At 38.0% G+C, this 12,754-nt stretch overlaps 3 protein-coding genes and 1 long non-coding RNA gene across 6 annotated transcripts; 2 read left to right on the forward strand and 2 right to left on the reverse strand.

Moving 5' to 3' along the window:
• Positions 1 to 312: 312 nt before the first annotated feature.
• Positions 313 to 2,871, forward strand: LOC111488605 (beta-fructofuranosidase, insoluble isoenzyme CWINV1-like). Its single transcript, XM_023136449.1, has 8 exons — positions 313 to 514; positions 637 to 645; positions 730 to 1,217; positions 1,310 to 1,684; positions 1,792 to 1,950; positions 2,031 to 2,269; positions 2,366 to 2,456; positions 2,561 to 2,871. Exons 1-8 carry the CDS (start codon positions 328 to 330, stop codon positions 2,738 to 2,740), a joined length of 1,728 nt encoding a protein of 575 aa, XP_022992217.1. The 5' UTR covers positions 313 to 327; the 3' UTR covers positions 2,741 to 2,871.
• Positions 2,872 to 2,937: 66 nt separating this feature from the next.
• On the reverse strand, positions 2,938 to 5,450 carry LOC111488773. Of its 2 annotated transcripts, none has more exons than XR_002719258.1 (5): positions 5,147 to 5,450; positions 4,959 to 4,999; positions 3,973 to 4,068; positions 3,434 to 3,733; positions 2,938 to 3,327 (listed from the first exon to the last, which is right to left on the reverse strand). It is a non-coding gene; the product is annotated as an uncharacterized LOC111488773 (long non-coding RNA). The 2 variants fall into 2 exon arrangements; XR_002719257.1 differs by having other exon boundaries at positions 3,973 to 4,100.
• A 1,029-nt stretch (positions 5,451 to 6,479) lies between these two features.
• On the reverse strand, positions 6,480 to 9,020 carry LOC111488647 (protein IQ-DOMAIN 1-like). Its single transcript, XM_023136509.1, has 5 exons — positions 8,767 to 9,020; positions 8,462 to 8,698; positions 8,198 to 8,392; positions 7,999 to 8,112; positions 6,480 to 7,231 (listed from the first exon to the last, which is right to left on the reverse strand). The coding sequence occupies exons 1-5, from the start codon at positions 8,833 to 8,835 to the stop codon at positions 6,665 to 6,667; spliced, it is 1,182 nt and encodes a 393-aa protein (XP_022992277.1). The 5' UTR covers positions 8,836 to 9,020; the 3' UTR covers positions 6,480 to 6,664.
• Positions 9,021 to 10,197: 1,177 nt separating this feature from the next.
• LOC111488752 lies at positions 10,198 to 11,778 on the forward strand. Of its 2 annotated transcripts, none has more exons than XM_023136684.1 (2): positions 10,198 to 10,347; positions 11,323 to 11,778. In XM_023136684.1, exons 1-2 carry the CDS (start codon positions 10,308 to 10,310, stop codon positions 11,559 to 11,561), a joined length of 279 nt encoding a protein of 92 aa, XP_022992452.1. In that variant the 5' UTR covers positions 10,198 to 10,307; the 3' UTR covers positions 11,562 to 11,778. The 2 variants fall into 2 exon arrangements, with proteins under 2 accessions (XP_022992452.1, XP_022992453.1); XM_023136685.1 differs by having other exon boundaries at positions 10,208 to 10,347; positions 11,326 to 11,778.
• The last annotated feature ends 976 nt before the right edge of the window (positions 11,779 to 12,754 follow it).

The following is a 12,754-nucleotide window of genomic DNA, read 5'->3' on the forward strand; positions in this document are numbered from 1 at the left end:
CCCCAAGCTCATGTAGGGGTACATTTGACTTTTCACACCATTAATATTTTTCAAAACGTATAAATTTTTAACTTTTAGTATCGTGTACGACATAAATTAACAAACTCAGTTATGATTATAACAAATTTACGAACACAGAATTTAAAAATTTTGTATTAAAAAATTATCTAATAAAAGTATGTTTTTTTTTCCACAATTTGACTTATCAATTTGTTTTTTTCCACTCTCTCTCCTCTTTTTTCTCTCTCTAAATGTGGGCAATGAAAAATAGATTTTTAATTATAAATAGGGATTGAAAAAAACCCAAATTTTGAATCTTCTTCACCAATGCCAATGGCTTCCTCCTCTCTCTGCTTCATCTCTCTCCTCTGTTTCTTGCTCTGCCATGGAGCTTTGAAGCTTCAAGCTTCCCACCATGTTTACACAGCGCAAGCTTCTCGCCTTCTTCTTCATCATTATGAACAGCCTTACAGAACTTCCTACCATTTTCAGCCTCCTAAGAACTGGATCAACGGTCGGTCTCTCTCGCTTTCGTTTCCATTTGTGTTGTTCTGGGTTTTTTTTTCTTGTTCTTAAAGCTTCCATCTGTTTGTTTGTCATCTCAATTTGGCTACGGAACTGTCTGCCCAATCACAGATCCAAATGGTTTGTTCATCCCTACGCTGTTTTGTTTCTTTTTTTTTTTTAATGGCTATTTGAACGGTAATTGAAGGGTTGTGATCGTTTTAGGGCCAATGATATACAAGGGAATTTATCATCTGTTTTACCAATACAATCCTAAAGGAGCTACGTGGGGTAACATTGTGTGGGCCCACTCCACATCAACGGACTTGATCAATTGGAAACCCCACGATCATGCCATCTACCCATCTCAGCCCTCCGATATCAACGGCTGCTGGTCGGGATCCGCCACCATTCTCCCGGGCGAAAAACCGGCGATTCTATACACAGGAATTAACCCTAAAAACCAACAAGTTCAAAACTTGGCCCTCCCTAAGAATCTGTCTGACCCATATCTTAGAGAATGGGTGAAATCCCCAAACAACCCTCTCATGGCTCCCACCCCACAGAACCGAATCAACTCTAGCTCATTCCGCGACCCCACCACTGCCTGGCTCGGTCACGATGGCCAATGGCGGGTCATCATTGGGAGCAAGATTGACGCTCGTGGACTTGCCATTATGTTTCGAAGTAAAGATTTTGTTAGGTGGGATCAGGTGGGGTAGAAAGCTAAGAACTCTGTATTCTCTTTGGGTTAAATTTAAAGAGTTCCCAGTTGTAATAAAATCCTTTGATCCTTGATGTGTAGGTTGATCATCCTCTTCATTATGCCGATGGCACAGGAATGTGGGAGTGCCCAGATTTCTTCCCTGTGGCAAAGAATGGTCGGGCAGGCATTGACACGAGTGTGAATGGAGGGCACGTGAAACACGTGCTCAAGGTGAGCTTGGATGATACTAAGCATGATCATTACACCGTTGGAACATATGATTTGAAGAAAGATATTTATGTTCCGGATAAAGAATCAACCGAAGGCTACACAGGATTGAGATATGATTATGGAAAGTATTACGCTTCAAAGACCTTTTTTGACGGCCAAAAGAAGAGGAGAGTATTGTGGGGTTGGGTGAATGAATCCTCAAGCGTTGACGATGATATGAAGAAGGGATGGTCTGGCGTCCAGGTAAGCAAGTCAAAGTCAATGTTTGAATAATCGAAGTCCATTTATTTCAGCATTAAAAAATATTCTAAAAAGAAAAAAATACTTCCCTAAATATTGTATTTTTGCAGGCAATTCCAAGGGCTGTTTGGCTTGATGCATCTGGAAAGCAACTAATTCAATGGCCAATTGCGGAAATTCAAAAGCTTCGAAAGGACAAAATTAAATTGAGAAACAAAGTAGTGAAGAAAGGATCAATAATTGCAGTAAAAGGTGTAACGGCGGCGCAGGTGACTGACTCATTTTGTGTTCATTAAGGTTGTTTGATTTCGTGTTTGGTTTCTTATTGGCATTATTGTTATTATTACAGGCCGATGTTGAGGTTTCATTCAAAGTGAAAAGCTTCAAGAAAGCTCAAAGGCTGAAGGCTGAATGGAAAGACCCACAATTGGCTTGTAGCCGAATGGGAGCAGCTGCCATGGGTGGAGTGGGTCCATTTGGGCTTCTAGTTTTGGCTTCCAAGGACTTGGAAGAGTACACTTCAGTGTTCTTTAGGGTATTTAAAGGACAAGACAAGTATGTCGTGCTTATGTGTAGCGACCAAAGCAGGTATGCCCACCAACGTGATGTGCAATTGTTTCGTATTGTTCGATCCTGCGTTGAATAATTTGTTTATGTTTGAACTTTGCTTTTCTTGTTGGACAGGTCTTCGTTGAACGCAAATAATGACAAGACAACGTATGGGGCATTTTTGGATGTAGACCCAGTTCGTGAAAACATTTCGTTGAGAAGTCTGGTGAGATTCTTTTTTATACGTATGGAGCATTATCGTGCTCGGGTCTCGATGTTCATAATAGATCTCGATCGATGAATTTGACCATTTTTGTGAAACATTTACAGATTGATCACTCAATTGTGGAAAGCTTTGGATCTAAAGGGAAGGCTTGCATCACAGCGAGAGTTTATCCAAAGTTGGCGATGGGAGACAAAGCTGGTCTCTATGCTTTCAACAATGGAACTGAGAGGGTAACCATCACAAAACTCAGTGCTTGGAGCATGAAAAAAGCTCAAATAAGTTAACCTTTTTTATGGTAACTAAATAAAATATTCATTTACTTTTGCTTTCAATTTGTTGAAACTGTTTTGGATTTGGCACTAATTCATGGGTGAAGGTTGAGAAATCCACATGATTAGTCTGCATTCCCATGTGATCAACTTCTCTTTTGCTTTCCTATGAACGTAATAAAAAGCAATTATTTCATAAACAAACGATTATGCTTCGATATCTAAATATGAGTTAGCATACTCTGAGAGGGGTCGAAACCATACAAAAATTCGTCCCAAATAAGACAGAAAGTAGAGGAAGGTGTTGAAAGAGTTTTCTCTTTGTTAGCTAAACCGGGACATTATTGAAAACAGAGAAAGTTCTTCGCAAGGAACCAAGGGATCCCCGCCCCCATCTCTTGCTCTCTATAACTTTCTTCTCCTTTCCAATAGAAGGTGTTGAGGAAAATTATAACTTTCATATGTGATGTAACGGATCGGATAAAAAAAAAATAATAATTAAAAAAATAGCGGAGTTTTCGTTCGCACACGACCCACAAAGGGCGGTCGAAGTCTGGGTCACCAAGGAAACTCGATCCCGACCTTCAGCCACCCCAAAACACCTGCAAAGAAGAAAAAAAAAAGTGAAAACGAAGAAGACAGAGAAAATCCGACGAAGCTCCGGCGAGGCTAAACCCTACGAAATTGACGTCAAAACCTCCATCTTACACAACAAAAGTAATCCCAGAGCGTATCCAAAGTTGGCGATTGGAGACAAAGCTGGTCTCTATGCTTTCAACAATGGAACAGAGAGTGCAACCATCACAAAACTCCGTGCTTGGAGCCTGAAAAAAGCTCAAATAATTTAACCTTTTTTGGTAACCCAATTGGCAACTAAATAAAATATTTCTTTTTACTTTTTCTTTTTCAATCTGTTGAAACTGTTTTGGATTTGGCACTAATTCATGTGGGAAGGTTTTGAAATCCATGTGATTAGTCTGCCATCTCATGTGACCAACTTCTCTTAACCTGATAAAAAGACATTAAAATAGAGTGAGACACACGTTTTATTTCTCACTAAAGAATCAGCTAATAAGGAATCGATTCTCTTTTTGAATGACTTCGCTACTTGGTAGATATCTAAAAATGAGTTAGCATGCTAAGAGGGGTCAAAACTTTACCGAAGGAAAAATCCGAAAGGAAAGCTCGAAAGGAAAGGAAAAGTCCAAAGAAAACAATATCTACTGGCGATGGGCTTAAGCTATTACCTGTTTTCTACTGCATCTTCTCTCTCAAAAGTGATAAATCCAAATCCTCTAGACGGCTTCATTTTAAAATCTATCATGATTTGATGCTCGATAATTCTACCAAAAGAAAGAGTAGTCCTTAAACTCCTCTGCAATGTTTATGAAATATCCAAACAGTACAAGTTTAGAATTACAAAAATAACTGATATTTATGCTACTGCTCTGCCATCTATAAAAACGTCTCTAAATACCAAATAATAATAATTAACTGTCAAGACAGGTATCACAGGATGATGACAGTCAGAATTCAAAAAGAACAACGTGCAAATAATAACATATTAACACAATGGCAACGTGACAAAAGAAACATAATTTTTCTTTTCCTAAAGATGCCATGGAGATGGAGGTCATTAAACCTTTGAAGAGTTCTTTAGCATCAACTAGTCTTTTGACTACAACAAATGAGAAGCGTGGAGACTATGAACTTCGGACTTCAAGAGAATGAGTATATGTCAATTACCGATGAACTATGCTAACATTTATTAGACTTTTGCAAAGGCCAAGTTTTCAAATGACGCTCGTTTAGGCTGCCCATAGCAATATAATCAAGATAATGTGGAATAAAATGAAGAAAAAAAAGAGGGAACTGAAAACAAGACATTGATAGAACAATAACAAAATATTTTTACCAAAGACTTTTGCAACTAAAATATAAGCTCAAAAGATAAATACACTAAAAGAAAGATATGTGATTGATTTCTGCCAAGTTATGAAGAAATGATTTCTGCCTAGTTATGAAGAACACTAAACCAACATTGGAGGGGTTCTCTTTTGGCTTGATGAAAGTGCCCACCTTATCAAATAAGAATAATAATGTATCAAAGAATCCATCAGCTACCATATAATTCCAATACAAAGAACAGTAAATGATTAAACGAACAAAAAGCACCCCAGTTTCTATGGTACCCCCACACCCCAAGAAATCAACAACTTACTAAATTCATTACCTTCAGTGGTCTCCCAAGAAACGTCTCCAACGAATTGTTTGCTACCAAATAAGAAAAAAAACGAAATGTCATGCTCCAAAAAATATCGATTCAACAACTATTTCCCATAAAATTATGCGTGTATTTACAGGAGCGATGACCGCTCGATTCAAAAAAATGATAGAAGATGAAGAATCATACTGACTCACCGAATGCTTCTTTTCACTTCCTGTACTATCCACATTCCCTTCTTCCAATTCACTCCGCAAATCAATCTGGTGCTGTTGATCGTACATTTGGAGGAAATTTTCACCATTGCAAGAGTTGAAGACAGCATTGGAATGCTTTCCTTCCGCCATTGAAGCTGGAAATTCTTCTGCTAATCTATGAAAATCATGATCCGACTAGTAAAATAAACAGTGAATTTCTTCTTCTTCTTCTTCTTTTTCCCTCGGCCAGAGTAAAGCCCTAGGCCCCTGGCAGAGGAAGGGCTTTAGAAAATCGCGCTGAATGGATAAGAATGCGAAATTCGTTATTTTCTTCATTATTAAACGGCGTCGTATAATTCTAAAATCACAAACTTGACCCGCCGGCCCATCACGTAGTTCTTATGTTTAATGGGCTTGTTAGAATATTGGGCCCAAATTTTTAATGAGCTTGTTTAGTGTTGGGCCACGATTGAATAATAGATCAACCTTAAAATATTTCACGACTTGCTTACAAAGCTTAACCATTTAGGGATCAGAGCGAGTGGAACTCTCACGAGAACCTGGTGGAGTAAGTGCACTCACTCCCGTTACGAGAATGAAATGACGTTCCACGAAAGAAGCATGTCATTCATTTTATTGATAAAAGTCAACCATTCAAACTCGAACGTCGTTTTGAGCTGTAAGGAGGCAAGCAAATAAAGGGAGACATTACAAGCCTCCCCGTACGTGTCGATGTGATGTATGCCTTGCTGCTCTATTTTAAACTATTAATTAAAACAACACCCGATAACTTATTTAATATTTAGCCCCGTTATACTTTTCTTCTCGTCTTTATAGTTTCATTGAACCTTAAACAAAATTCTTTGTCTCAACCGAACATGATTTATGCAGTACTAAGCTTCATTGCGACTATAAACGTCACTCATGTCTAGTTAGCTTGCATTTATTATAAGACTCAAGTTTGCATCAACTCCAGACTGAGATTCTTCAAATGGAACGTTACATCTCATTTTATCATCTACATTCTCAACAGCATGCCTTACCGCTTTTTAACATTGAGTCCGAACCATTGAGTCAAAATGGCCTTAAAATGCTCAATCAAAGCTCATCGATTAATTTTGGCATTTACCAAGTATTATCGAAGAGTATAATGCTTACTAGGACATGACAACCAAATATTGTACTAATCGGAACTCTCGAGCCCCAATTACATTTCATGATGCCATCTCGAGTATAACTCAATACATAAATACTATTAATAACTTAAATGCGTGGGTACGTGCACAAGTTGACAGTTCGTTCGAGAATTGTGTTCACATTTTTTTAACTTCAGAAAAAAAGAAAAATTTATATTAGATTCCAAACAATTTGTATTGGGAGTAACACCATATCTAGTCACAATGTATATATAAACACACCACACAGCCCACACAAAAAGGCAACAAGTTGTTGAAATGAAAAAAGAAGTTAAATCCCATACACTCCCGGCAAGCCGCCGCCGCATACGGTGGCTGTTCTTCAGCATCTCACCCCATCTCGCCGTCCAAATGGCGGTTCTTGATACATATCCCGGCATAACCTCCCTGAACTCTCAGAACATGTACTGTTGCTTGTTGTCTCTCGGTTGTCAACCACCGGCGTCCTCCCGCCACCGGTTCTCTGCTTTGCTTTGATTGACGCCGTGGGATACATATAACTCGGCTTACTTCTGATCTCCTCTTCACCTGCTGCCGCCGCCACTGCCCCCGAGGATGACGACGACATGGAGGCAGAGTACTCATCATAGACAGACTCCGAGGAAGACGGAGAGCGAGCAATTTGATTGGGTGGAGCTGAGATTCTTGTCGTGACATTGTTCTTTCGGGTTCGGAAACTGTCAGGAAAGTAGCCTACATCTTCACTTCTCCGAGAAAACGGCGTGTTTCCCGGCGGGACAGTGTCCAACGAAGCGGTTTCCCATGAATTGGCCGCCATCCACCGGTCTAACCAGCTCAAATCCTGCTGCTTGTAATTCTTGTCAAACTTCCTCTGTTGGAGCATTTGTTTGCTCGTACCTCTTTTAGGACTAGCGCATGATTTTGATCTCTGAAATGGGAAATAATTTATCATCACCATTAATCACAAGCATATTCAGATTAAAAGACACTAACTTTCGAAGGGTATATATGTTTTAGAGTCTGATTTGTTATTAAGCATTATGAAGAATGAACTAAGCCATCTCAGCCAGATCCAAACACAGACTCCTACACTGACACCGAGGTTAGGAATCACATATCTCATAATGATATGATATTGTGCATTTTGAGTGTAAGCTCTTGTAGCTTTGCTTTCGGCTTTTCCCAAAAAGGCTCATACCAACGTGGACTCAAAGTACACCATAGAACCTTCACTAAGGTCTGCGGAGCCCTCGAATAGTCTCTCCCCTAAATTGAGGCTCGATTCCTTTCTCTAGAGCCCTCGTTGCAACGAAGTACACCCTTTCCACACTTAGTCATTTTTTACTATACCATAGTGACTTTTGGCTAAACTTTCGAAACTCACTACTTCTTTGTTCAATTTTTGAGAATTCTATGGAGACGACTCAGTTAAGAGCATGACTTTAATACCATGTTAGCTTTCATGGGTTTGCTTTAGTTCCCCAAAAGAGCTCATACCAATTGAGATGTATTCGTTACTTCCAAACCCAGGATAACCACCTAAATTAGCCAACGTGGGACTCCCTCCCAACAATTCTCAACAACCGACGATGACCACCTAAATTAGCCAACGTGGGACTCCCTCCCAACAATTCTCAACAACCGACACCGACCTGACTCATGAGAAAGACGAAATATTCAGTCAACTCTTATTACCTGTTGTAAAATGGAATAAGCAAGAGCTCTTTCCCTCTTGGCAGCTCCCTCTTTTCTCATCTGATGCTTATTTTTCACTTCTTCCACAGTTCCCGGATTATCACACCATCCCTTCTGCAAAACAAGAAAAAACCATTATAATCCTTTAGATCCTTGAAATTCATGACAGAAAACGAGTCATTTAGATTCCAAAAGTTACCTCAGCCTGCTTGATCGGATCAGCTTCTTCTTGAGAACCATCAGCAGTAACAGGTCTAGCTCTAACTCTGGCTTGAACTCGGAGCAGCGCCTGCATACACCTCAGTGTCACAGCGGCCTGGTTCCTGACTTGCCGACCCCGAAATATGGCCTGAAGCCTCACCACTGCCTTCAAAGCCCTCAACGCCCTTTTTGCCTGCAAACCACAAGCCAAAAAGCATGATTTCCAGATCCATTTTTACAGATTTATAAAAGTGGATTATACCAAGAAGCCACGAAAAGCCGTCTGGATTCGAAGAGCTGCCCAATGCTGTCGCACCACCACGAAATCCTTCAACGGAGCTCGAGCCACCGCCGCCACAGCGTTAGCCAAAAGCTTCGAATCGTGCGATTCTGTTGATTCGAGAAATTCCTTCTTCGTAAGTTTACTCGATGAACCATTTCCATCAGATACGCTCCTCCATAGCCTCCATTTCTTCTTGTTCCCATCCCCGACTTTCTCCTACAAATTGAACGGAAAAAAATTAGGGCACAGAATTTTCAAACAAATCACGCATGCGCGAGGCTTACTTGCTCTGTAATTTGATGAGGTTTTTTGTGACTGATGAGAGATTTGAGCCAATTTCTTGAAGAACCCATTGGATTTGACCGATTTTGATTCCACTGGTGAAGATCAGAAGCGACTGCGAGCGAATTTGGAGATTTCTAGGGTTTTAGCGCACTGTGTGAGTGGAAACTAGAAAAGAAATTGCGAATTTGCAGATTTCTAGGGTTTCAATGGAAACTTGAGAAGAAGGATGAAATTGAGAAACCGTTGGAGTGGATCTAATTAATGGAAGAGGGAAAGAGTCGTTTGAATTTTGAAATTCGAAAAGTCAAAAGGGAAAAGGGGAAAACGAAAGGCTGCATTGTAACGGCTAGTAAGATTTAATTTAATAATCTAATACGATTTTAAATGCTTTGCGGCGCTCAATTCAAGTAATCGAAAAGTAAAACGACGTCACATTTGGCCGATTAGGCGATTCCGTTTTTTTTTTAATTACACAAAATTAATATCATTTTAAAAAATAATTTCTAAATTTCTAAATTTCTAAATTTTCACTAACACTTTTTTATTAAATAAAAAATTTAAAGAAAAGAATATTATCCAACCCTTAATATTTTTTAAATAAAATATTAACGATTTGTATGCAAAATTAACGACAATATTTTTTAACTTTTTTTAAAATATAAAGATATTATTTAAATTTTTATAATGTAAAGAGTATTTTCTAGAAAAAAAAATACAAAATTTATACGTATTTTTTTAAATTTGATCTTAATTGTTTTTATCTAATTTCTAAATTTTTAAAATTATAAATTCTCTCATTTTTTTTTTATTTTTAAATTTATAGAGTTATATATATAAAAAAAAATTATTTCTAATAAATTAATTGATTTTTAAAAATTTTAAATTTATAATATATTACACAATTAAAATTTTAGAACCAAATCAATATAAATTTTAGAGGTCAAATCCTAAAGAACCAAAATATTTAATTTAACGTTAAAATAACATGCAAAAATTCAATTTTTTAAAATATGAAACTATCAATATAATATATATATATATATATATATATATATATATATATATATATATGATAATGTATATATAATTGAGTACGTGGCAAATATTATAAATTTAATATTTTAGAGAGTATCGTTAATAAATAATTATGTAAATTTTTAATTTTAAATTTAATAAGTCCACACAATCATAAAAATAAAGTTAAAAATATCTCTGAAATATAAAATTAAAAATTTAAATATATGTTAAATATTTATTAAAGACATCAAACTAAAAATTTAGAGTTTAATTCATTTAAAAATAATTTATGACTAAATAGGCACCGCTTCTCAATCCTTATTTTCGTAGTCAACGGGCCTAAACGTTTCGTATTGGGCCGAGTTGGGCTTTGTAAAATTGCTAAACGTAACGACAAGTCGTCCAGCGGTCAGAACTGTCGACATGTGTATACCGTCAGTTTCGTCGTAAACGGGGGAAGGGATGGTCCAGCGAGCGGACAGAAGAGCGAGGCCGGGTTAATCAATCCCAAGGAAAAGCTCGAATGGAGGATCCAAAGACTGTGATCAAAGATTCTTCATCAGGTATTTCCAATCGTTTAATCTCTTTATCGTTCTTATCAACTTCATTTTAGCTGCTGTTGTTTTGATTGCTCTGATGTTATGTTCGTCTCTTCAATATGCTGTTTCTGAAATATAATTAGCTTGAAATTATGATCATCCAGTGGAATACGAGTGAAAACGCATTTAAGCTCTTCCAGTGTTTTATTGTCGGCGATTGGTGCGTTATGGAGCTAGAAAACACTTGACAGCCCGTATTTTCAGTAATTAGTGGCGTTGATTGGTTACTACGGCTATTTCTAAGGCAATGTTTGATTTTAAATTATTAAAACAGTTTAATGTTCTAGGATTCATTAATTCAATGGGAATTATGTTTAGTTGAAAGGAATCGGTTGTCATTTCTGAAGAGGAACTTTTCCTTCTGCGTTCTTTACAAGTTATTACCATGGTGCATGAATTTTGAACTTGTGGTTGTTAAGGTGTTGCTCCAATTGTTTACTCGGAGTTTTTATAGATCAGAAATGAGCTCTGAGATCCCATATTGGTTGGAGAGGCGAATGAAGCATTTTTTATAAGAGTGTGGAAAACTCTTCCTAACATATTTGTTTTAAAACCTTTAGGAGAAGCTCTTGAATAGAAATCCTAAAGAGGACAATATCTACTATCGGTGGGCTTGGTCTATTACAAATGGTATCAGAGTCAGTCACAGTGTGCCAACGAGGACGCTGGGCCCCAAGAAAGGTGGATTGTGAGATCCCACATTGGTTAGAGAGGGGAACGAAGCATTCATTATAAGGGTGTGGAAACCTCTTCCTAACAAACGCGTTTTAAAACCTTGAGGGGAAGCCCTTGAAGGGAAAGCTTGAAGAGGACAATATCTACTAACGGTAGACTTGGTTGTTACCATTATAGACTCATAGTTTGATTTTGCTCGAAGTGTTTGGTTGACTGACGTTATCTCTTTTTTGCTCTTGGTGTGCAACACACACATACTTTTAGAAGAAAAAGATGCAAAAGCACCCAATCTTTCTGAGAGAGCGGAAGAAGAGATAGAGGCTGTAGCCCACCATAATGAATCACCACACCATCACAAAGAAACACATGGAAGAAGCGATGATATTGATGAGACTACGCCCGCCGAAGAAGTAAAGGCCCCCGGAGTGTTTGGGAGAGTCAAGGAAGAGATTGAGGCCGTAGTGGGAGAAATTCTTCCCAAGAAGGATTCTGGCAATCATTAGTTTTCTTTAAAGCAAGGAGAAGGGGGTTGACACGATGCTGTAATAATAAGGTTTGCTTTCTTCAATGATTCTTAGTTTCTTTCATGATGCAACTTGATGCCATATGAACAGTTATTTGAAAATATTAGCTGCAAAATATCTTGTTTCAAAACAAATTGACATGAAAAGTAGACTATGTCTGATATGTCTGGCATTCATTTAAGTTTCCTTTGCCTTATATTTGATTGTTTTCCTTTTCTAGTCATTTATGGTGACCACATGTCTCTGCCTGTGTGTGTGTTTATACAAAATGGATTATAATGAAAGGTGCAACTCAGCAAGAGAGGCATCCATGTTCTAGACATCCCCAAATTTAGGCCACTCATTTCTAGGCTTCCAAAACAGATTATTGGTGACTCCTAAATTCGTTAATCGATCGGTATGATCAATGTTTTCATCAAACTGTGGAGAGAAAAAGCAGGCAATGCGTTATTCTTATTCTTTATTTGTGGAAATCTTACATTGGATTAGTTCAGGCTTAGGATCATGGTTTTCTGCCATGTTCAATGGCTTCAGATAGATAGTTAGTTGTATTCTAATCCGTATGAGGAAAATTTCTAGAGCCTTGGCACATTATTCAGATGCTGAAACAGGAGAATTGTCAATAAGGATGCAAGTGAATCAGTTTGCCATGATTTTCAGCCAAAATAGAATGGTTGGGAACTCTCGTATTCTTTTACTCTATAATGTAGGAGACGAATCCCTTGTTTTTCCTCTTACGTAGGAGATAAAATTGAGAACAATTGAGGGAATCCTCTGTATCTCGAGAACTCATAGTCTGTCCTCCAGAGTTCTTGGTTGTTGGAGATAGATTGGCATTTTGAACTTATTACGGACTCTTTTCGGCTGTATTTGAAAACTTTGACAACCTAGAAAAGCCAAACAGCTAATCCATCCCCATTCATTCTTCATAAATAGTATACCTTTAGATCCACTCCAAATTTAAATTCAAATCCAATTCCGTGTCTAATTAGAGTAATTTAGATTTGGCAAATTTGCTGTCCGAAAATTTGACTTCTTGCTTCTTGTATGTTGGGCCTCTAGATCCACTCCTTTGTCGATGTCTTGGCCCTTTTCTCCATTCATTCTGCGAGCATGGCATCTTGTTGGAGGTCAATAAATGCTCTCTGCTGTCACCCCCCCCCCCCCCCCCC

Source organism: Cucurbita maxima, unplaced genomic scaffold (genome assembly GCF_002738345.1).
Source record: "Cucurbita maxima cultivar Rimu unplaced genomic scaffold, Cmax_1.0 Cma_Scf00013, whole genome shotgun sequence".
Classification (NCBI taxonomy): Eukaryota; Viridiplantae; Streptophyta; class Magnoliopsida; order Cucurbitales; family Cucurbitaceae; genus Cucurbita; species Cucurbita maxima.